Source organism: Megascapheus bottae, chromosome 4, assembly GCF_031878675.1.
Source record: "Megascapheus bottae isolate mThoBot1 chromosome 4, mThoBot2.hap1, whole genome shotgun sequence".
NCBI classification, from domain to species: Eukaryota; Metazoa; Chordata; class Mammalia; order Rodentia; family Geomyidae; genus Megascapheus; species Megascapheus bottae.
The window spans coordinates 28,359,629-28,382,360 of record NC_143512.1 but is presented as its reverse complement, the minus strand read 5'-3'; the positions used below and the strand labels follow the sequence as shown (position 1 = coordinate 28,382,360).

Sequence of the window (22,732 nt, the reverse complement as noted above, 5' to 3'; positions counted from 1 at the left end):
AGAAAAGATGATATACAATGTTCAGTAATGTTAAAAGTCTCACTCTGAAAAATGTAGTTCAGAGATAACGTTAGCAACAAAAGAATTGCATGTTGAAAACAGTGGCTTTTATTTGATTTGATCTTTTTTTCCCCCCTAATTCCCCCCTCCCAATTTTATTGTTTATCATTTATCAGAACCAAAATTCTTTGTGTGATGTACTGTTTATTTCTTTTCAGGAAAGTGGGTACTGACTAAGGACTACATAATTCATAGTGCCAGAAGCGGCAGATGGCTTGATGAAACAACCTATGAATGGGGTTATAAAATTGAAAAGGACTCTGGTTTTTCAACTCAAATGCAGTCTGCACCTAAAAGATGGCGTGAAGAGCTGAAGCGCACTGGTGCTCCAGGAGCCTTCCACAGATGGAAAGTTGTTCTCCTTGTTAGAGCTGATAAACGCAGTGATTCTCTTGTAAGGTAGGATAGAATTTCATTAACTCCAAAACAATGAATGGAAGAGCAGTGGGGCTTACCTTTTTGTATATTTTAATTATATTAAGAATGAACTATAGTAATTTATTCTTTGATCTCCTTGGCAAGCCTTTATGAATATGTAAATGTATGTGTCTAACAGAAAAAAAGTCTATTAGTGTTGCTTTACAATATTCTAGTGATCTTTTAGTTTTCACGTTATTTCTCTTAGCCAGCTCTTTTTACACAAATGTAATTTGTAGATAATGGAATGCTTCCATTTTAAGTGTATGTTTGGATGAGTTTGGAGAAATGAGAAATTTATACACCCATATTAGCCCACCGTATCAAGATATTTATTAACTTGGATCCTGCGTTTGCTTAATTTTGGCCTGCTAGTACAAGTATCCACTGCTCTTCTTCTTATTACTACAGATTACATTTTTAAATTTTTTTCCCTGAGGTTTATACAAATACATTCCTTTGATGTAGCATTTTTGTCCTTAATTATAGAGATTGTACCATGTTGTTGAATGTTTCCATAATTATTTCTTATTGATAGAAATATCACTGTTGACAGGCTTTTTAATGGACATTTGGAAGCTTTTGAGTGCAGGTATTCCTGTAGACCTGGTTTCATTTGTCTTAGGAAATCTAGAAATAAAATTGTTTTCTCAGAGGTTAATTGTATACTTTAACATCATAAGAAAATTATTTTCCAAAGCATTGTACCATTTTCCATTTCCAGTAGCAGTATAAAAGACATAATTATTTGACCATATATGTGTAATCTGTTTATTGGTTTCACATTCTGTTCTATGATTCTTGTCTGTTCTGTCTACCTTATACAGTACCACATTGCTTTGGGTATTATAGCTTTGTATAAGTCAGTGAAATCTGGAAGTATAAATCTTCCACTTCCCTCTTTTTCAAAGCCATTTTGATGATTCTGGATCCTTTGTATTTCTATATGTATTTTAGAATCACCTTGCTGATTGGATTTTTTACAATTGTATTTTATCTATACTATTCACAGTGGTATCCATATTGAGCATTCCTATCTGTGTCCTATGTGTTTTCCCAAGAGTTTTCTGGTTTCTGTCATTAATGGTTTATACTATAACCAAGCTAACATTTGAATATTATTATTCCAATTTTAATATATGTGCTTCCATAGCAAGCATTAAAGCAAGTGTTAAAACACTGTCATTAAGTAAAACAGAAACTACATTACTAGTCATTCCTAAACCCCTCCCTCCCTACTCTTCTTACCTTGAAAATCTTCTACCATCGTGGTCCTGTTAATCACTCATCTGCTTTCTCAATCCTTTGACTAAAATTCTTCTTTTCTACCACCCAAATCTCTGGTAACTACTGTCTTGCTTTATTACTGTGGGATCTGTTCTTTTAGTGTCACATGTGACTAAAATGTAGTCTCCATTTATTTCACATGATATACTGTGTCAGTATCATTTCATTTAACATACTCTATAGTTTATTCCATATTGTCATAAGTAACATATTTCTTTTTGTGGCTGATTAAAATACCACATTTTCTTTGTCCATTCATCATTTGGTGGACAGTTAAGTTTATTATATAATTTGGCTATTGTTGCTCATAGAATAATAAACATGGAGATGTAGATAGCTCTTCAATTTCATATGCTATGGTATATATGTATAGCCAGATTGTTTATTATATTGTAGTTAAAATAAGTTATAAGATTCATGGTGTTTTCAGTAATTACTGCACTAATTTATATTCCCTCAACCCCAAACAGTGAGTGTATAAACATGCACTTTTCTTCACATCTTTTTTTTTTTGCTAGTCATGAGCTTGAGCTCAGGACCTGAGCACTGTCCTTGGACTTTCTCAATGCTAGAGCTCTACCACTTAAGCCTCAGCACCACTTCTTTTTTCTATGTATGTAGTACTGAGGATTCAAACCCAGGTCTTCATACATGCTAGGCAAGCACTCTACCACTAGGCCAAACTCTGGCCCACATCTATTTTTAACAGTGTTTTAACAGATGTGAATCAAAACAACAATGAGATATTGCCTAAAATTTCTCAGATGAGTGATGTTAAACATTTTTTTCATATATTTTTATTGTAATTAATAGAAGGGTTACATTATATTTGCCAGATAGAAGGTTCATTAATTCACATACATTGATACCCTTTGTTTCTCATGGGGGGGTCTCTTTTTTTTTTTTTTTTTTGTGGTCATAGGGCTTGAATTCTGGGCCTGGGCACTGTCCCTGAGCTCTTCAGCTCAAGGGTACCTCCCTACCCCTTGAGCCACAACCCCACATCCCCTTTTCTAATGATGAATTAGAGATAGGAGTCTCATGGTCTGTAGTGCCCAGGCTGGCTTTGAATCATGATCCTCTTTAATAGCTAGGATTACAGGCTAGAGCTTCTGTACCTGGCTTTATTTTTGGGTCTTTTGAGAAATGTTTATTCAGTTAATTCCAGTCATTAAACCAGATTATATTTTGCTAAAGTTTTCTCCCATTTGTGTTTGTTGATTTCCTTTGCTCTAAAGTTTTTGTTTGATGAACTCATTTATCTGGGTTTTTTGCTTTTAACTTCTTGTACTTTAGAGATCATATCCAAAGAATCATTGTCCAACTTACTGGCATGAAACATTTCCTTTATGTATTCTTCTAGTAGTATAGCCTTTGATTCATTTTGAGGTGGTTTTATTATTTTTTTATACGGCCAAGGTTTAATTTCATTTCTCTGTATCTGGATATTGAGCTCTCCTTGCCTTTTATCTAAGAGATTGTCCTTTTCCTACAGAATTTTCTTGTTTACCTTTGTTGAAAATCCCTTGACCGTACATGTGGCTCTGTTTACTTTTGTTGAAAATCCCTTGACTGTACATGTGGCTCTATTGCATGCTCTCTAGTAAGCCTGATTAGTTGGTATGTTGGTTTTAATGTCAGTATATGTTTTAATCCGAAGGTCCAGTATGTAACTGTACCTTTGTAGTATATTTTGAAATCAAATACTTTGAAATTTGGGGCTTCTTAGTAGGTATTCAGGATCGTTTTGTGGTTTCCTAAGTTTCAGGATTCATTTTAAATGTCTGTGAAAAAATATCATTGGTATTTAAGTTTTGAGTATGTACATGGGTAATACAGATATTCTACCTTGATTAAGTTTATCTCTTTTATACTGTTGTAAGTGAGATTTTCACAGTTTTTTCCAGTGAATTGCACTATTACATACTGATTTTTGGGTGCTGATTTTTGTATTCTGCAACCTTATCAGATCATTTACTATGTCTAGTAATTTTTCCATGATGTTCTTAAGTTTTTCTATATGCAAGATCATTTTCTCTGTAAACTGGAAGTTTGTATTCTTTTCAACATGGATGCTCTTTCACTTCCCTAGTTGGTCTGATCGTGACTTATTACCTTATTGAATGAAAGTTGTTTAAGGGTCTTTCTTCCAGATCACCAAAGAAAAATGTTATTTTTTTTTGTTCAGTATGTCAGCTGTGGTGTCATCCTTTCTGGCCTTTCTATGTTCCCTTTCTACCTAATTTATTGAAAATCTTTATTATGAAGAATGTTATGAACTACTTTTTCTGAAACCTATTTAGATGATACGATTATGTCCTTTATTCTATTGGAAAGACATACCATGTTTAGTGATTTGGTTTGCCTTTGGAGAGCCATTTTGAAGTCCCAGGATGACTCCTACTTGATCATGATAAATGATTTTTTATAATCACCTGTTGAATTCAGTTTGCTAGCACTTGAATATTTTGCATTGGTGTTCATTAAGGATGCCAGCCTGTAGTTTGTTATATCATTGTGTTCTTGCCTGATATCAGGTATCAGGGTAATAATGACCTATGGAATGCTTGGAAATTTTCTTCCTCTACAATACTGATAGAAAAGGTTGAGAAGAATTAAATTCACTTTGTGACTGGTAGGATACAGGTGTGAAGCTTTTACATCCATGGCTTTTCTTTGATGGAAGACTTATTAAATCTCATTGTTACTAGGTTGTTTAGGTGTTCTTTTTTTATGAATTGGTTTCAGTAGGATTTATCTATATAAAAGCATATCCTTATCTTTTAGTGTAATTATTGACTATAGTCTCCCACTATAGTATGTAGTGGGGTTTTTTGGTTGTTGTTTTTTCAGTCCTGTGGTTTGAACTCTTGGCCTCAGCACTGTCCTTCAGCTTTCTCAAGGCTTAGTGCTGTGCCATTTGAATCGCTGCATCACTTCAGGTTTTTATCTATGTATGTGGTACTGAGGAATCAAACCCTGGTCTTCGTGCATGCTGGGCAAGCACTCTACCATTAAGCTAAACTCCCGGCCTCTCTGCAGTGTTTTTATTTCATCTGAATTTAGCCCTTTTATTCTTTACTCTGTTTTTTCAAATGTGTAATTATCATTTTTAATTTTTCATGCACTAAACTCCAGGTTTCATTGTTTCCTTTCTAGTCTCCATTTGGTTGTTTTGTTTTAGACATAGGATCTTGTTATTGGTCTCAGGCTGAGCTACAACTAGGCGACCCTTCTGACTCAGCTTGACCTTGTGAATGCTGAGATTACAAGTTTTCACCACAATGCTCAACTCTTTTAGTCTGTTTTATTATTTCTGCTTTGGTCTGGTTCATCATTAATTTTGTTTTACTAATTTTGAGTTTAATATGCTCTTTCTTAAGTTAACATACTGAATTTTTGGGTTTGTTTGTTTTTTTCTTTGCTTTTTGTTTTTGTGGTTTTGCCAGTCCTGGAGCTTGAACTTAGGGCCTGGGTACTATCCTTGGACACTTTTTGCTCAAGGCTAACACTTTTCCACTTGAGTCATAGCTTCACTTCTGGCTTTTTCTGTATATATGATTCTGAGGAAATGAACCCAGGGCTTCATGCTTGCTAAGGGAGCATGCTACCACTAGGCCACGCTCCTGGCCCTGAACTTGTGTTTTTTTTTTTTTTTCATATATTTTTTATTGTGATTAATAGAAGGGTTACATGATATTTGCCAGATAGAAGGTGCATTAATTCACATACATTGATACCCTTTCACATGTCTTGGTCCCCATTTCCCACCCCCAACCCAACCCCTCATCTTGTTTTCCCCCTTCCCTATCCAATTTTAAATAACCAACTACAAATATATCCAATGTATCAGGTAACAAAATGAGATACTGTAACAATATGAGATAACCAAGGGACAGCAAAAGAGATGAGAGATAACATAGTACCTTAAGAACAACAATCATTCATTATATGGCTATGTTTCTATATCCTAGAGATCCTTTCATTTAGCGTCATACTATATGGACTTATGTATCAAGGTTTTGCTCTATTGCAAATCTCTGTTAGGAGAACCCAAGGTTTCTACTGATTATGACAAATGACGGAAACCATTGAGCCTCCTTTGAGTCTGGCTTACTTCACTTAGTATGATTTTTTCTAAGACTTTCCATTTCCTAACAAATGGGGCAATGTCATTCTTTCTGACAGCAGCATAGAATTCCATTGTGTACAAATACCACATCTTGTTGATCCACTCATCAACTGAGGGACATCTAGGTTGGTTCCATATCTTTGCTATGGTAAATAGTGTTGCAATGAACATTGTTGTGCTGGTGGATTTAGTATGTCCTTGCTTCTGGACAATTGGGTGAATGCCAAGTAGTGGAAATGCTGGGTCATAGGGGAGCTCTATGTTTAGTCTTTTGAGGAACTGCCATACTGCTTTCCATAGTGGTTGAGCGAGTTTGCACTCACACCAACAGTGTAGTAGTGATCCCTCCTGGCCACATCCCCTCCAGCATCTGCTGTTATTAGTTTTCTTGATCCTGGCCATTCTAACTGGAGTGAGGTGGAATCTTAGAGTTGTTTTGATTTGCATTTCTTTTATGACCAGAGATGTTGCGCATTTCTTCATGTGTCTATAGGCCATTTTTGTTTCTTCTTCAGAGAAGACTCTCTTTAAGTCTTTGGCCCATCTTTTAATGGGATGGTTGTTACTTTGGAGATTAGTTTTGGAAAGATTCAATTTTTTGAACTGTTGATATATTTTAGATATGAGACCTTTTTCCATTGTTTGGTTGGTGAAGATCTTCTCCCACTCTGTAGGCTTCCTAATTAGTTTACTAGCTATGTCCTTTGCCATGCAAAAGCTCTGCAGTTTAATGCAGTCCCACTTATCCAGCCTTTCTCTGATTTGTTGTGATTCTTGGTGCTTATTAAGAAAGGTTCGACCTATGCCAAGGAGGCCTAGTGTATCTCCTACTCCTTCTTGTAAAGTTTTCAGTGTGTCAGCTTTTACCTTCAGGTCTTTGATCCATTTGGAGTTAATTCTAGTACAGGGTGACAAAGAAGGATCCAACTTTAGTTTCCTGCAGGTGCTTAACCAGTTCTTCCAGCATCACTTCTTGAAGAGGCTATCTTTCTTCCATTCTATTTTTTTGGCTCCCTTGTCAAAGATTAGGTGGCCATAGGTCTGTGGTTTAATATCTGGGTCTTCAGTTCTATTCCATTGATCTTCAGGCCTGTTCTTGTGCCAGTACCAAGCTGTTTTGATAATTATTGCTCTGTAATAGAGTCTAAAGTTTGGAATTGAAATTCCTCCTGTGCTGTTCTTTCTGCTAAGAAGTGTTTTTGTTATACGGGGTCTTTTATTATTCCATATGAAATTTTGGATTGCCTCTTCTATTTCTTTAAAGAATGACATTGGCATATTGATGGGTATTGAGTTGAATTTGTAGATAGCCCTTGGCAGGATTGTCATTTTCACGTTGTTGATTCTTCCAATCCAGGAGCATGGGAGGTTTTTCCATTTCCTTAGTTCTGCTTTAATTTCCTTTTTTAGGATTTTAAAGTTTTCATCAAAAAGGTCCTTTACATTCTTAGTTAAGCTAATTCTTAGGTACTTTATTTTCTTTGAGGAGTTGCTTTCCTGATTGTTGCCTCATTCCTCTCACTGTTGGCGTAGAGGAAGGCAGTTGATTTTTGAGGGTTAATTTCATACCCTGCTACCCTTCCAAAGTTCTGAATCAGCTCAACGAGCTTGGGAGTAGAGTCTATAGGTTTCTTTAAACACAGAATTATGTCATCTGCAAAGAGGGATAGTTTTACTTCCTCTTTCCCTATTTGGATCCCCTTTATGCTTGCTTCTTGCCTTATTGCACTGGAGAGAATGGGCATCCTTGTCTCTGAACTTGTGTTTTTGATACAGGATTTACTGATATAAATTGTACTTTTAAATATTTTTTCTAACTGTATTTTAGAAGTTTTCATGTATTTCCACTATTGTGTGTCTGAAATGTTTTGTTGTTGTTTTGGAGTGCTGGGGATTGACATTAGAGCTCCCTTGTCTTTAATGTTTTTCAATTTCTTTTTTATTTAATCCATTGATCTGGAATATGGTGTTTGATCTAGACTATGTTGTTTAATTTCCCTTATTTATGGATTTTCTAAATTTTTACTGCTGCAGTCAGCGAAAATTATTAAGATTTTCTTCTGAGATTTGTTCAAACTTTTGCATAATATGATCAGTGTGAGAGAACGTTCTGTTTATAGTGAGAATGACTTTTTTGCTTTTGAATGAAATGTTCTTTTAGGTACAGTTAGTCTTAAGGATCATTGAAGGTCAACTGTTAAAAGTTCTGTCTGAATCATCTGACCATTCGTGCAAATGGTACATTGATGTCTTCTACTGTTACATTGTCTGGATTACAATTGCAATTTCCTTCTATGTGCTTTATGTATTTAGATGATCTAAAGTTGACTGCATATATATTACTATAGTTTCTTCATTAATTGATCCCTTAATTATTGTATAATCTTTGTCTCTTGTCTAATATGAGTATAGCTACTCTCTTCTGGTTTCTATTTCTATGAATTATCCTTATTCATTCCTCAGTTTTCAATGTTTATTCTAATGAAATAGGTAGCATGTAATCTAATAGGTAGCATATAGTGGGGTTAAGGTTTTTTTTTTATTGGTTTTTGGTTTTTGTTTTACTTTGGCTGTTTTATGTCTTTTGTTTGGAAAACAATTTGTTCAGAAAGTAATTTACAACAGTTCAGAATTTACTAATGCCATAAAGAAATTGAAAGAGCAGGTTTGAAAAACCTTCTAGAGAGCAAACATTTTATTTTTGGTGCATGGGAAAATCCAGGGCCTTGTCTATGCTAACCAACCACTCTACAACTTGACCTTTATGTCCAGTCCTTCAGTTATAGTTATGTTAAATCATTGATCATTTTAACATCTGGACCATGTTTTAGTGTGTACTTTAATTTATTTCCGTATAATTGTTTTAGGGATTTTCTTGCACCATTATGAATGTTTTGTACTTTTTACTTTTTTTTTCATGGTTCTAGGGTTTGAACTCAGAGGCTTGTGATTGTCTTTTCTGTGTTATTTTTTCGAGATGGGGGGAAGGTGGGTATAGTCTCACATTATTTTGCCTGGGAGCAGCCTTGGACTGTGATCTTCCTCTGGTCCCACAGAGCTTGGATTATAGCTGCACACAATCATACCCTGGGTCGTCAAGCTGAGAGTCTTGGGCATATTTATGCCTGGGCTAGCTGTGAACAAACTATGACTTTGTGATTTCTACCTCTTAAGTAGCTGAGATTCTATGCATTTGTCAGCATGTTTGGTCCTACATTTTGTTGTGTACCAGACATCTTATGAACAATAATAATACAGGCTGGAGTAAATAATACTCATATCCAGAATTGGCCTACCAAACTGTTTGTACAGTTGATCTTATTAGTGACAATTTCATTTAGTGAATGATTTTATTTTACAGTAGCAGACTCTTAGTGTTGAACTTTGGTTCTAACCTCTGTTCTTGCTCTTCCTTCCCCTTTCAACAATCCCCATAATAGCTGATTCCTTAAGAACTCTTAATGTTCTTTGCCTCTTGTAATCATTTTTCTGCTAAGAGATTGTTGTATTCTTTCTTCTTCAGTCTTAAGCATTCTGTATTATTTAATGGTGCTGAAGTTTTTATTTGTGCAACTTCCCCCATCCCCACCTGGTCAAATGCCACCTTGTTTCACAGGGTCATCTCCTTTCCTGCCCCTCAGCCCCCCATTATTAGATCTCTGCTGTGTGATGACTGGAAGGTTCTAGCTCCAAGAGGCAGTTTTATTACTTTTTCAGTAAAATAATGTAGGCTCCTTGTGTTTTATGAACAGTGGGATCTTCTAGACTGGGAAGCAGGAGGTTGTCCGATCTTTCCATCACTCCAAGATAAGCAATGTATTTTCCCTGCTGTGATGTGAAAGTGGAAGAATTTTATTTTCCAAATATCTAAAGACGTTTGCTTCATCTGACAGAAAAGGAAACTGCTCTTGAACTATACATCAGTTATATCCAGTTCCCACTAGCCATCTTTGCCTGCCTAGTAGGCTCACTTTTCTTAACTGCCCCCATTTTTTTTTTATATAAGCATTTCATTGAGGCTTGTTTCAAAGAGTTTGCAAATGAATTCAGGGGGATTTTCTGTGTCAGGGATTCCCAGTTTTCTAACCTGTCATATTAGCTATCCTCTGCCCTTAAGTTTCTTAAAAATTTTATAGAATTCTCATGTACTTTAGTAATAGCCAGTCTTCTCCATAATGGGGTTCATCATTCTTTGGAAATGGGCTTATCTGATTGACTTACTACGTTGGTGCTCTTGTAAATGCAAAGAAAATAATGATTTTAAAGATCATTTGGGGTGCTGGGATTCTGGCCTTGTGGTATGAATGCTTGCCTAACATGCAGAAAGACTCAGGTTAGATTCCTCAGTATCACATACACAGAAAAAGCCAAAAGTGGTGCTGTGGCTCAAGTGGTGGAGCTCTAGCCTTGAGAAGCCCAAGAACAGTGCAGAGGTCTGGAGTTCAAGCTGCAGGACTGAACAAAAGAAAGGTCATTTAACTTTTTCTTACTGTTTGATATAGTAGTAATGCTTTCTAAATTCTAAACAGAAGTAGAACTTCTTGAAATTTTGTAGATATGTGTGGTTTTTATCTTTTGAGTCCATAAAGAAAAACAAAAGGCTGTTTATTAAACTCAGTGCCTCGTGCTGGCCAGCTTTCTTACTTAGCTGGTACTGTATCAGGGGCTATATTCCCGTCCCAAATGTTTTACGTTAATTTTGAAGCTTTTAGAGAATTTTCCTAACTGGTTTTATCTTATGTGGTCCAGAATAACTTCATGAAGATACGTTGCTTTCCTGGGTAAGCTGATTCCTTGAACTTTTCCATTTCTTCTGACTTACTGGTCTTTCATTAAGAAATACTTTAATGTTCTTGATTTGTAAAATTCATTCCATATCATATGGGTGAGTAGAAATAATATCTGCTGATACTTCAGAGAATTAGTTCCTAGTCTCATAGGAAGTTTTTGATACAGATAATTTGACTACCAGACAATTTTCTAATGTACTTTTTACATTTTTATTTAGGGTTTTGGAGGCAGGAAAAGCAAATATTTTACCCAAAAGTTCACTAAGTGGAATAACTCACGTGATTGCCAGTAATGCAAGAATCAATGCTGAGAAAGAAAAAGATAATTTTAAGGCTCCATTTTATCCAATTCAGTATCTAGGGGATTTTCTTTTAGAGGTAAGTAAATTAAATAGTAGACATAGTTAAATGTTTATAAAGTAGTTTCATAATGAAATAGTCAAGGGATCACAAGTCCCTTGGATATAAAATTGCCTCAATATTTGCCTATAATCTTCATATATCTAGTATTATTTTAAATCACATCTAGATTACTCAAATCACATCTAGAATACTTAAGACTTAAGTTTATAAATTCAATATAAACAGGTATTACACTTGGTTCTTTGTTGGTTTTATTTATTTATTTATTTATTTATTTATTTATTTATTTATTGCTGGTCCAAGAGCTTGAACTCAGGGTCTGAGCATTGTCCCTGAGTTTCTTTTTGCTCAAGGCTCGCACTCTATTGCCTGAGCCACAGAGCTACTTCACTGGCTCTTTTCTGTTATGTGGTCCCGAGGAATGGAAGCCATTGGTTTGTGTTTATTAGGCAGGCACTCTTATCATTAAGCCACCTTCCCTATGCTGCAGTCTTCATGAAGCCATAAAAAGAAAGAAACTAAGTTCCAAATTTTGAAAATAATCATAATTACAAGTGAAATATATATTTACTACATATGTTATATATACAATATATAGTAACGATATATTAATTACGTAAGTGTTCACTGTGTATAAATAATATATAGTTCTTAAGATGATTACTCAGACAAACATTCAAGAATGCCTCTTTAAGATTTGAAAGAAGCTTAAGTTTATCTTGAGTCTCTACTTTTTTTTTTTGCTTTAGTGGCATATAAATGAAAGCATTTTGATATCAGTATAATAAAATGGTAGCAAAATATGATTTCAAATGAGTTTTTTGTCTCCTGTCTTTGGAAAGGAGAGCTATTTTTAAGGGTTAGAAATGTTTTTCTGCCCTTTCCGTCTACCTTCCTCTCCCTACTTTGTACAGATACCACTCTCAATCCACAAGATTTGATAATGAATCAAAGCCTAGAAGACACCACCTGTAGTATGTCTAAAACCAACCTTAATCCAGAAAACTTAGTAGATAGGATTAAAGGAGTGAGCCACCTGTGCCTGGCTCTGAACTATTGAAACCTTTCTTTCCATCACACCTCACATCTTACCAACTAAAAAGTCCTGTTGATTTTCAATATCTCTTGAATTAGACCATTTTGCCTCTATACCAAAAACATGCTAAGTTCACAATACTTAGCTCCTGGCATATACTAATTTTTCTTCTAGTTACTCTACCTTATTATTATTACTGTTTTTTGCCAGTCCTGGGCTTGAGCTTAGAGCCTGAGCACTGTCCTTGACTTTATCAAGGCTAGAGCTCTACCACTTGAACTTTAGCACCACTTCCGTCTTTTTTCTATGTATGTGGTTCTGAGGATTTGAACCCAGGTCTTCGTTTATGCTAAGGCAAGCACTCTACCACTAGTCCAAAGTCCAGGCCCTGTACCTTTTTATTTTTCTTAATTTCCTAATCTCTTTTGCCTTTTTTTTTTGCCAGTTTATTGTAGTTTATTTCAAAAGAAGAGATTTTTGTAGTGTAGTTCTGATCTGTCATTTCCCTAGTTGAAACCCATTACCATAAGTTCTTAAATATCTTTTATTATCAGTGTGATGTATTGAGGGGTTACAGTTACATTTATAAGGTAGTAAGTATATTGCTTCTTGAACATTGTTACCTCTTCCCATGTTTTCCCTTCCCCACCCCTCCCAAGTTGTAAAGTTTAATATCTTAACATTTACAAATTCTACAGGATTTCAGTTCCCCTTTTCAACTATTCTGGTCCACTGTTTTTACTGTTTACTGTGCTGTAACAAAACTTTGTTTCTTAACAGAAAAACCACCTCTACTTGAGAATCTTGGTGAATGTATTTTCTGTGCCTAAAAAAAGTCTTTCCCACTAGTTCTTCACTACCTGCGCTTCTTGCTTTCTCTTCATTGTTCATGTTTCTGTTGGAGCCTCTTCAAGAAAGCCAGATGACTGACAGCTTGATTAGGAGTTTTGATACTTCAGATTCATTTATGTTACATTTTTATAGCTTTGTTTTATTTCATACTTCTTACAGTTACATGTGATTAATGCCCTGATGAATATTTCCCTACTTCAACTAAAAGCTTCTCAGCATGAAAAATAATATCTACCTTTTGTGTAGCTATATTATGAAAGTGATAGTGTGGTTCAAGGGGTAGAACAGTAGCCTTGAGAAAGGTCAAGGACAGTTGCCTAGGCCCTGAGTTCACGCCCCAGACCTGGCAAAGAAAAATATCTATAACTATATTGAAATCGCTTCATATAAAGCCCATAAAATGAGGAAAATGGATCTTCATTTAATGTTTGTTAGATTAAGAGAGAAATTGTGAAAGCTTTTTGAGTCTTCAAAGGGTATGTATGTATAATATATCATTCTGTAATTACATTTTACTAGTGAAAAGCATCAATGTAAACTGGAAATTTTACCTTGTTCAAGAAATGGATCTACTTGAACTACTGTCCTTGACAGTGACTGGTCTAGGAATGAGCTAGGATGTTTCTACCTAAAAAAAAGAACCACTGTCAGGCTTGTTCTTTGAGACGTCAGCACACAGCAGTATAACCTAAAATCTTAAAAAGTTGCCATCCTTTGACCCTGGTTTGTGCTATCCATAGTATGAAATCAGCATTATGAACAGCAGATGTATAGATAAATGGTTTATTGTCTCTTAGTGTTACCTTACTAAAGAGTGATAACTCTTTATTATTAAAAATTGAGGAAAGTAATCCAAGAAACAGTCTATTCATATTCCTATCTATAATCTGACAATGTTTTTTTGTTTTTAAATTAGTTGTACAAAGGAATTGCCATTTAACAAAGCAGTTTATGAATGCAGTGTTACCCTTTTCAACATTCTCATGCTTCTTTCCTTAGCTACCTCTTCCCTTACCCTTCTTAATTTTGTAAGATATGCATTGGATTCTTAACTGCATTTCCCCCTCTTCTCCTTTTTGTTTATCTACCCTTTTCATATACCACTTCCTGGTGTTCTATTTTGCATATTGTTGACTTTGCCTTACTAAGGAATTACATTATATGCATTTTCCCTTGAATCTATTGTATTTCAGTTAATACATCTGAAAAAAAAAAATTTTTTTGCCGATCCAGAGGCTGAAACTCAGGGCCTGGCCTGAGCACTGTCCTTGGGCTTTCTTAAGACTAGAACTTTATGACTTGAGCCACAGCACTGCTTCTTGCTTTTCTGTGAATGTGGTACTGAGAAATTGAGGTCAAGTAGTGCTAGGCAAGTAGTCTACCACTAGGCCAAACTCCTGGCCCTGAAAAAATTTTAAACTAGACTATTACTTTAGCTTGCACAATGACTACATAAAATTTTTTTCTAGTCCTGGGGTTTGAACTCAAGGCCTAAGGACTGTACTTGAGCTTTCTAAAGGCTAATTAGTACTCTACCCTTGATCCACAGCAGCACCACGTCTAGCTTTTTCTAATGTAGTACCAAGGAATCAAACCCAGGGCTTAGTTGTATACTAGGCTAGAACTCATCACTAGGCCATACTCTTGGCCATAAAATATTTTTTATTTTCAGTATTAAAAATACTTACTACTACTAGACAAGTAAAACATGAACTTTGAAATATACAGAAATTTAATTTGTTATTCAGAACTTTTTCTCTAGTGATTAGTTTCTTAGATTTTTTACCAGTGCTTAATAAATCTGTTTCGGGAGGGTGCGTTGCATATACTTACTTATTGAAGTATTATATAATTATACATTTAAAGTGGATACTATGTTTGTAATATTGAAATTATACCTAAGTTAATGGATTAAAGTATTTATATGTATGTATATATACAGAAAGAAATTCAGAATGATGAAGATTCCCAAGCCAATTCTCTTTGGACTGAACATGGCAATGAAGAAAAAAGCAAAGATTTGGGGAAAGATATGAGGTTTCTTGAAATAAATAGTGCTGTAAGAGAGACCATGTCTAGAACCCAGGTAAAATCTCTTAAGTCCAATAATACACCATTCTAGTTTTTCATACAGAATTGTTTAAGAGTGTGTACTTGATGAAAATAATGCAAATGTTCAAATCAGGAAGCTTAATATTTGAACTCTGTGTTTTTAGCCTGTTAACTGAGCATACTAGAAAGTTACTGTAGAAGTAATGCATAGATATATAAACAAACAAAATTCCTCATGTAGTATATTTTTAGCACAAGGTTGCTACTTAAAACTCCTCTGTGTGTTTACTGTGATACTCTATGAAGCTTTTTTTAACCTTATTTGTACTCATAATCAACTAAATTCAAGTATTTAAGTATAATACATACAAACTTGAATAAATGAATTTTTGATTACCAAATTGAAAGTAAAAAATAAGAGAATATAATATCAAGTCCACTTTTCATCTGCAACATGCAAAGAAATGTCACTATTGGTTGTACTCATAGAAGAGCTATTACTTTCCTTTATAAAAGTAGATCTGTTAATTTATCAAGTCATTTAAAATTAACTTACATTGGCCTAAAATACTATAACAAGAAAGAAATTAAAATTTTTCCTTACTGTTGCAACAAAAATTTTTTTTGAGAAAGCTATGAAAATTTGGAACTTTTAAAATTGAATGGTTCTTTAAGAAATCATACATGGTAAGAGTTTCTAAAATTTTTGAAGCTGAAAACACTTTTCAATTTTTTTGTCCCCTGACTATTCCAAAGCACAGACTACTTTCTGTGGTCCCATGCACTTGTTTTAAAAAAAGGATTTTTGAGTTGACTTTTTTTTTGTAGGCTGACATTTTTAGATGAAGAACTATAAAATAATGATGGATTTATTAAAGTGCCTCTGGGATGGTGTATATAAAACTTTTTATTGCTAGATTAAATTTCTTAGTGAATAAACAAAAGGGTGTGCAATACTTACTCTCTGTATTACACATATAAGTAAACCAAATTGGAGTAATTAATATGTACTGTAACTCACAGGACATTGTAGCTTTTTATTCAGTTTGTTATGTGTTTGACATCACTTATGTAATTTTTTGTCACTTGGATTGGTTTTGTTGAAGAGCTATTTAATCCAATCTAATTAAAGTAATTTTATAAACATGCAGAAAGAAATACAAAATCATGATGAAGACGTTAATGGTAATTCTGTTTTGCATGAACATCATAAAAAAGAAAAATTCAGAGAATCCAATAACGATTTGAAATTTGTTAAAATGAAAAATACCTTCAAAAAGCATACGTATGGAAATCAGGTAAAAATTGTACAAATGTAAAACAAATGCAGATATATATGTATACATATATATCCCTCAACTTTTTTCTACATCAGATACAGTGTGAGTCATCAAACTACTTGTGAAAAATATATGCAAATATATTTATAAGATATCGTGTAGACTTAAAGTATATAAAAATGAATCCTTTTATACACAACTGGTAAAGAAACAAGCATTACCAAAGTTGGAAATTTCTTCTCTTTCCTTCCCTTCTTTTTTTTTTTTTTGGTAGGTTATGGGGTTGAATTCAGCCTGGGTGCTGCCCCTGAGCTCTTCAGCTCAAAGTTACTGCCCTATCCTTGAGCCGGGCCCCACTTCCCATTTTCTAGAAGTTAATTGGAGATAGGAGTCTCAGGTCCTTTCGTGCCTGGGCTGGCTTTGAACCTTGATCCTCAGATCTCAGCCTCCAGAGTAACTACTGAGCTCCTGCCATTCATTTTTATCCAAAGTATACTATATTTTAGAATTTATGTTAATAATTTTCTTGCTTTTTATTATAATTTTACCAGTTGAGTATATATTTGTATATATGAAATTTTGTGTTTCACATAACTTGTAGGCATTCTTTGATGATATCTATCTATATTTCACTTTTTGACTGTATCACAGTTATATCCTTGATCACTGATGAGAATTTGAGGCTCTTTTGACAGTTAGTTGTTTTATGAAATTATGACCAATGTAAACATCCTCATGTGACTCTTGTTAATACATGTTTGGGCATTTATCTAGCTTAAGGTTTAGTCCTAGGATAAAAAATATGAGACATGTTCATCTATGTACTGGTTGAAGCCCAACTGTTCAACTAAATGTGATAATATATGCACAGTACAACAGTATTTTTCCCAATTTTAAGTCTTCATTTTTTTAATGTATTATAACTTACTGTTTTTGAGTTTTGTTTGGTTAGTAGCATGTATAATTCACAATATAATTTATATAATTGTAAAAATAAATGTAGAAGGAAACAAAGAAAAAAGAAGATATTCAAAGAAATTATACTTTGAGGAGAAAACGGAGAAAAGAAAGTGAGAGCAAAAATGATGTTGGACATGACACACTCAAAAATTCCTTAAAGAAGCAAATGTATTACAGAGATCAGGTAAAATTTTAGATTCATCTACTTCTTTTTCCTAATGTATACAGACCACTTATGATAAATATTTATCTTTTAAATTGGATTATTCTTAGATAAATGATTCCTAAAATATAATTTAATTTTACATTCTCAGCTGCAACATGTTTCTACAGGTTAAATCTCAGGGATAGTGCCCAGACCGTGAGTGCCCCATGACCCACACAGGAAAGAAAGAGTGCGTGCGTGTGTGCGTGCGTGCGTGTGAAATACTCATACATAAATATATTTGTTTTTAGACTTGAGTCCTATTCTTGAGATAATTTATTACATAGTACTTATAGAAATTCCAAAATCAGAAAAAATTCAAAAAATGTGCAACATTATGGTCCAAAGCATTCAGATCAGGAATACTCACACCTTTTTGTGTGTATTAAAAAGGACATTCAGGCTGAGTGGGTGGTTCACATCTGTAATCCTAGCTACTCAGAAGGCTGAGAACTGAGGATATAAGTTCAAAGCCAACCTGGGCACTAAAGTCTGTGAGACTCTTATCTCCAATTAACCATCAGAAAACCACACTGTAACTCCAGGGGTAGGGTAGTACCCTTGAGCTGAAGAGCTCTAGGACAATGGCCAAGCCCAGAGGTAGAGTGGTAGCTTTGAGCTGAAGAGCTCAGGGGCAGCACTTAGGCCCAGATTTCAAGACCCACAACCGACCAAAAAAAAAAAAAAAAAAAGACATTGAGAGCAGGCTTCCAGTGCATTACACATAATCCTAGAGTTTAAGATCTGAGGATCATGGTTCAAAGCCAGCCCAAGCAAACAAATCTGTAAAACTTTTATCTTCACTTAGCCAGCCAAAACCTAGAACTAAAGATTGGACTCAAATGGTATAGCATAGCACAAAACCCCAGTTAAAGCATAAGGCTCTTAAGTTCAAAAAGATCATCCGAAGAAAAGGAAGTTTGATGTGAACGTGTCAACAACAACAAGAAAAGGTATTAGGCAAGATTCAGAACAGTTAAAATAAATATTTGAGGGAAAGCTGGGTCCCATTGACTCGTGCCTGTGATCCTAGTTACTTAGGAGGCTAAGTACCCATCCCAGGTAGAAAAATCTTTTTATCTCCAAATTAATCACTCAAAAACTAGAATTAGAGCGATGGCTCAAAATGGTAGAGACACTCGCCTTTAGCAAAAGAATTCAGGGACATCACTCAGGCCCTGAGTTAAAGCTCCACAACCAACCAAAAAAAAGGAAAAACTTGAAAGAACTGAGGACACAGTTCTCCAATGCTTACTTGGCCCTAGGTTTTAACCAGGCACCTTAAAAGCAGAAAAACTAGGTATAAATATCAGGAAAAGTTCCAACATTGAAATATTTGCTTCTTAAAGTTTTTCTCATCTTGATAAATAATTGTGAGCACTGTACTATAGCTAACATTGTATGAATGTGTTCTATTGTCATTTTGTTTTGTTGTGTTTTGGTTTTGTTGGTTGTGGTGCTTGAACGCTGGGCCTTGGCTCTGTCCCTGAGCTCTTCAGTTCAAGGCCAGTGCTCTACCACTGAGCCACAGCACCAGTCCTTTTTTTAAATCATCTATATGGGCAATAATCTTAAGTGCAGTGTCTGAAGTTTTCTTACATGTGTACAGAAAGAAGTGAAGACTTCTGTTTTTGGTGATTATGCCAACGAATCAAAAACCAAGGATATCAGGACAGATGTGGATGTCATTGAAATGAAAAATGCCTTAAAGAAGCATATATATAGAGCTCAGGTAAAACTTAATTAGCACACTAAACATTTTTATGCTCTTGTCTCTAGTATGTCAAATTATATTTTAATTATATTTGAATACAATACACGATTCTGAAATATGTATAATAATTTCTTAGTTTTCTACTGTGAACAGAAATGTGTGCAGACATTTTGCAAATTGTTGAATTTTTTGCTGTTTATATCATGGTAATGTCATAGATAAATTGCTTTTAGAGACTATTTTAAGTTTTGCTGGATACCTGGTGATATAGTTCATTCTAACTGGTAACACTACAACCTTTAATCTGATAAACTTAAGGAAAATTATGATTTTTATAGATTATTCAGCTTTCTTTGTTAATGTAATATTACCAGCTTTATGCATTGAAAGTAGAAGCCAGACAGAGATTTACCAATCTTTTTTCTTCTTAGTGGCAAGATAAAGCATATTATATATTGTAATTGGCATTTATGTATTTCTTCTGCTAGCATTGCTTACATACTCTTTTCTGATTTTTTTCCATTGTGTTGCTTGTTATTTTTTCTTTTTTATTGTTGGGATAATGTATAGAAGGGTTGCAGTTACATTCATCAGGTAGTAAGTGCATTACATCTCCCACCCCACCCCCATCATCTTGTTTTCCTCCCTTCCCTTAACTATTTCAAATAAATGTGTATACAATATACCCAGTAACAAAGTCAGATGTAGTAACAACATGAAATTAACCATAAGGGGAAAAAAAAAAGAGAAGAGAAAAAACAGTACATTAAGAACAAAAATCACACAAGATAAACCTCTTGTTTCCATATCCTAGAGTTCATTTCATTGAGTCTCATCCTATAATGACCTTACATACATAGGTTTTGAGCTATTGTAATCCTGAGTTGCTTGTTCTAATAGTTCTATTACTAGAAGTTTCTGAAATCAGGGTATCTTTTTTTAAATCATACATATAGGTAGTTTTCTAGGACAGTGTTTTAAGTTTTTTATTCTTGTTATTATTTATGTTATTATTTGTCAGCCATATCCCCAACTTTTTTGCTCTTATACATTCTCAAATAAAACAGTTTGCTTGGGCCAGCCTGGACCATGATCCTCTTATTTTATAGTTCCACAAAGCTGGGGTGACAAGACATGTACCACAATGCCGAGCTTTTTAAATTTTTTTTTTTACTCATGGGGCTTGATCTCAGGGCTTGGCCACTGTCCTTGAGCTTTCTCAAGGCTAGAATTCTACTACTTGAGTCACGACACCATTTCTATCTTTCCTTAAGGCTAGTGCTCTACCACTTGAGCCACAGCACCACTTTCTACTTTTTCTGCCTAGATGGTACTGGGGAATCTGACCACAGGGCTTCTTGCATGCTAGGCAAGCACTCTATACTAGGCTATGCTCCCCACTCATGCCCAGCTTTTTATTAGCTAAAATGGAGTCTTACTAACATATTTCCTAAACTGATTTTCAATGGTAGTTCTGATCTCAGCTTTGAGGTAGCTAGAAGAACAGGTATGATTTACATTGCCCAGCTTTAAAATTATTTAGTGGCATAGATTAACTGTTCAAAAGGGTTTTATTGTGGTGTTTACATGAATGAGTATATATTTTGATCAGATTTACCCATTTGTAGTATCCTTTCTAAAAGCAATTCATTTGTAGTTATGCATGTTTTAAATATGATTGCATAGAAAGCATGATTGTTCCCCCTACCACCATCCCAGATGATTTTTGTTTGTTTGGGTTTTTTGTAGTTTTTAGCAGTACCAAGATTTGCACTTGGCCTCACATTTGCTAAGCTTGCTAGGAAGTCATGCTTAAATTTGAGCCACATCTCTTTTTCATTTTAAATATTTTTTAGGCAAGGTCTCACATTTTTACCTGGGTGAGCCTCAGACCATAAATAATCCTTCTACCTATTCCTGCCATATAGTTTGTTGGTTGAGATGGGATTTTGCTACTTTTAGCCCACTCTGTCTTGGAAACCTGATCCTTCTGATTTCCTAAAACTATTAAATGTAAGACTTACTAAATTGATGAGGACACTACACATCTGGAGTGAAAATGACCTTGTTATTCTAGTTTAGGAGAAAACAAAGATGTTAATACTTATAAAAGTGCTATTACCATAAAATGGTAAAAGTTAATCATTTGAATAAATGTGTATCAGATTAATTATAGCTGTTAATGTATTCCTGATTCTGTTTTGTATATTTGGCCAGGCTTTTGTACTTTTTATGCTAAAATATATTTTTCTGTATGCTAACTTTTAATTGTATGGTTTCTGTTTTGTAGGCTGTCAGATACAACTGCATTAGAGTAGATAAACAACCAGTATGCAATGGAGAGGTAAGAGGTTGGAATAGAGTGCTGATATCAAGTGACAAAAAAAAAAATAAGCTTTGTCTTTGGTTATTTTTAGTTATTTTTATTTAAATAAATGTATTACTTGCATGACAAAATGTCCTATGTAATTTGAAATGTTTCTCCAACCAAAAATGTAAAAGAAAAATATGGTTCTTTCAAATCTAAAACATAAAAATCTCTACAGATGTAAACAGGATAAAATTCAAAATTTTTACTTTTGCTTTTGACAGGTGAAATACCTATATCTTGTTCTCACATTTCATAGCTAATTAATCATCAGATTAAAACGTTCATGTCTTCCCAAGGTATATTATTCTCTATATCATTCATTATTTCAAAGCTTCTGTTATGTGGTCTATCAGAATATGTTTGATTTCTGAACTAATTCATAGTTGTCACTTTCATTGTTAAAAGCCATTTGAACAGGAGGAATTTTTTGAAACTTTCAGAGTTAGATGCATTAATGTTACCATTAATGATTTTCATAATTTCTTAACAATTATTACAAGTGTTGATAACCATAATATATTTAGGATATCCTAATAAACATAGAAAAAATACAGGATAAGTTTATGCCTAAACAACAAGTAATGAGGACAATTATTTTCTTTTTTTTCCTTTTTTTCAGTCATGGGGCTTGAACTCTGAACCTGGGCGCTGTCTCTGAGCTTTTCAGCTCAAGGCTACCACCCTCCCCTTTGAGTCTCTTCCCCGCTTCCCATTTTCTAGTGGTTAACTGGAGATAAAGTCTCACGTTCTTTAGTTCCCAGGCTGACTTTGAACCGAGATCCTCAGATTTCAGCCTCCTGAATAGCTAGGATTGCAGGTGTGAGCCACCTTCCCTGGCCAAGGACAATTATTTTCTTGTTATTGATGAGGAAATTAAAGTTCCCTAATAATTTAAGATTTGATCTCAGAGTCTTAACCTTTATTAGTCATGTAGTTATTTTTCTTTTAGGTTAAGAATGCTGAATTTCCCAGAGGTGTATTAAATTTAATTGAAAGCCTCATAGAAGGACAGTTTTTTAATGAAGCAATTGAAGAACTTTCTTCTTTGCAAGCACATTACATCCCTCCTGTATGCCTTCTTCATGCTCTTCTGGAGAACATTTTGCAAGTAAGAACAGTCTTAAGGGTTTATCATGTTTTATCAAAAAATGTGAAACTAACACATTTTTTCCTTCTCATTTTACTAGGACATGTACCCTTTTTTCTACTTCTG

General features: G+C 34.4%; 1 protein-coding gene across 3 annotated transcripts in view; it reads left to right on the top strand.

Annotated features, from left to right (window-relative positions):
* Positions 1 to 22,732, top strand: part of Slf1 (SMC5/6 complex localization factor 1) — a 66,826-nt gene that overhangs the window by 8,887 nt on the left and 35,207 nt on the right. For all 3 annotated transcript variants that reach the window (XM_090331614.1, XM_090331616.1, XM_090331615.1), the window contains exons 4-11: positions 219 to 459; positions 10,905 to 11,064; positions 14,880 to 15,023; positions 16,141 to 16,287; positions 17,273 to 17,413; positions 19,044 to 19,166; positions 21,439 to 21,492; positions 22,469 to 22,627. In XM_090331614.1, the coding sequence (XP_090187740.1) occupies positions 219 to 459; positions 10,905 to 11,064; positions 14,880 to 15,023; positions 16,141 to 16,287; positions 17,273 to 17,413; positions 19,044 to 19,166; positions 21,439 to 21,492; positions 22,469 to 22,627 (1,169 nt within the window). The remainder of the gene's footprint in view (positions 1 to 218; positions 460 to 10,904; positions 11,065 to 14,879; positions 15,024 to 16,140; positions 16,288 to 17,272; positions 17,414 to 19,043; positions 19,167 to 21,438; positions 21,493 to 22,468; positions 22,628 to 22,732) is intronic.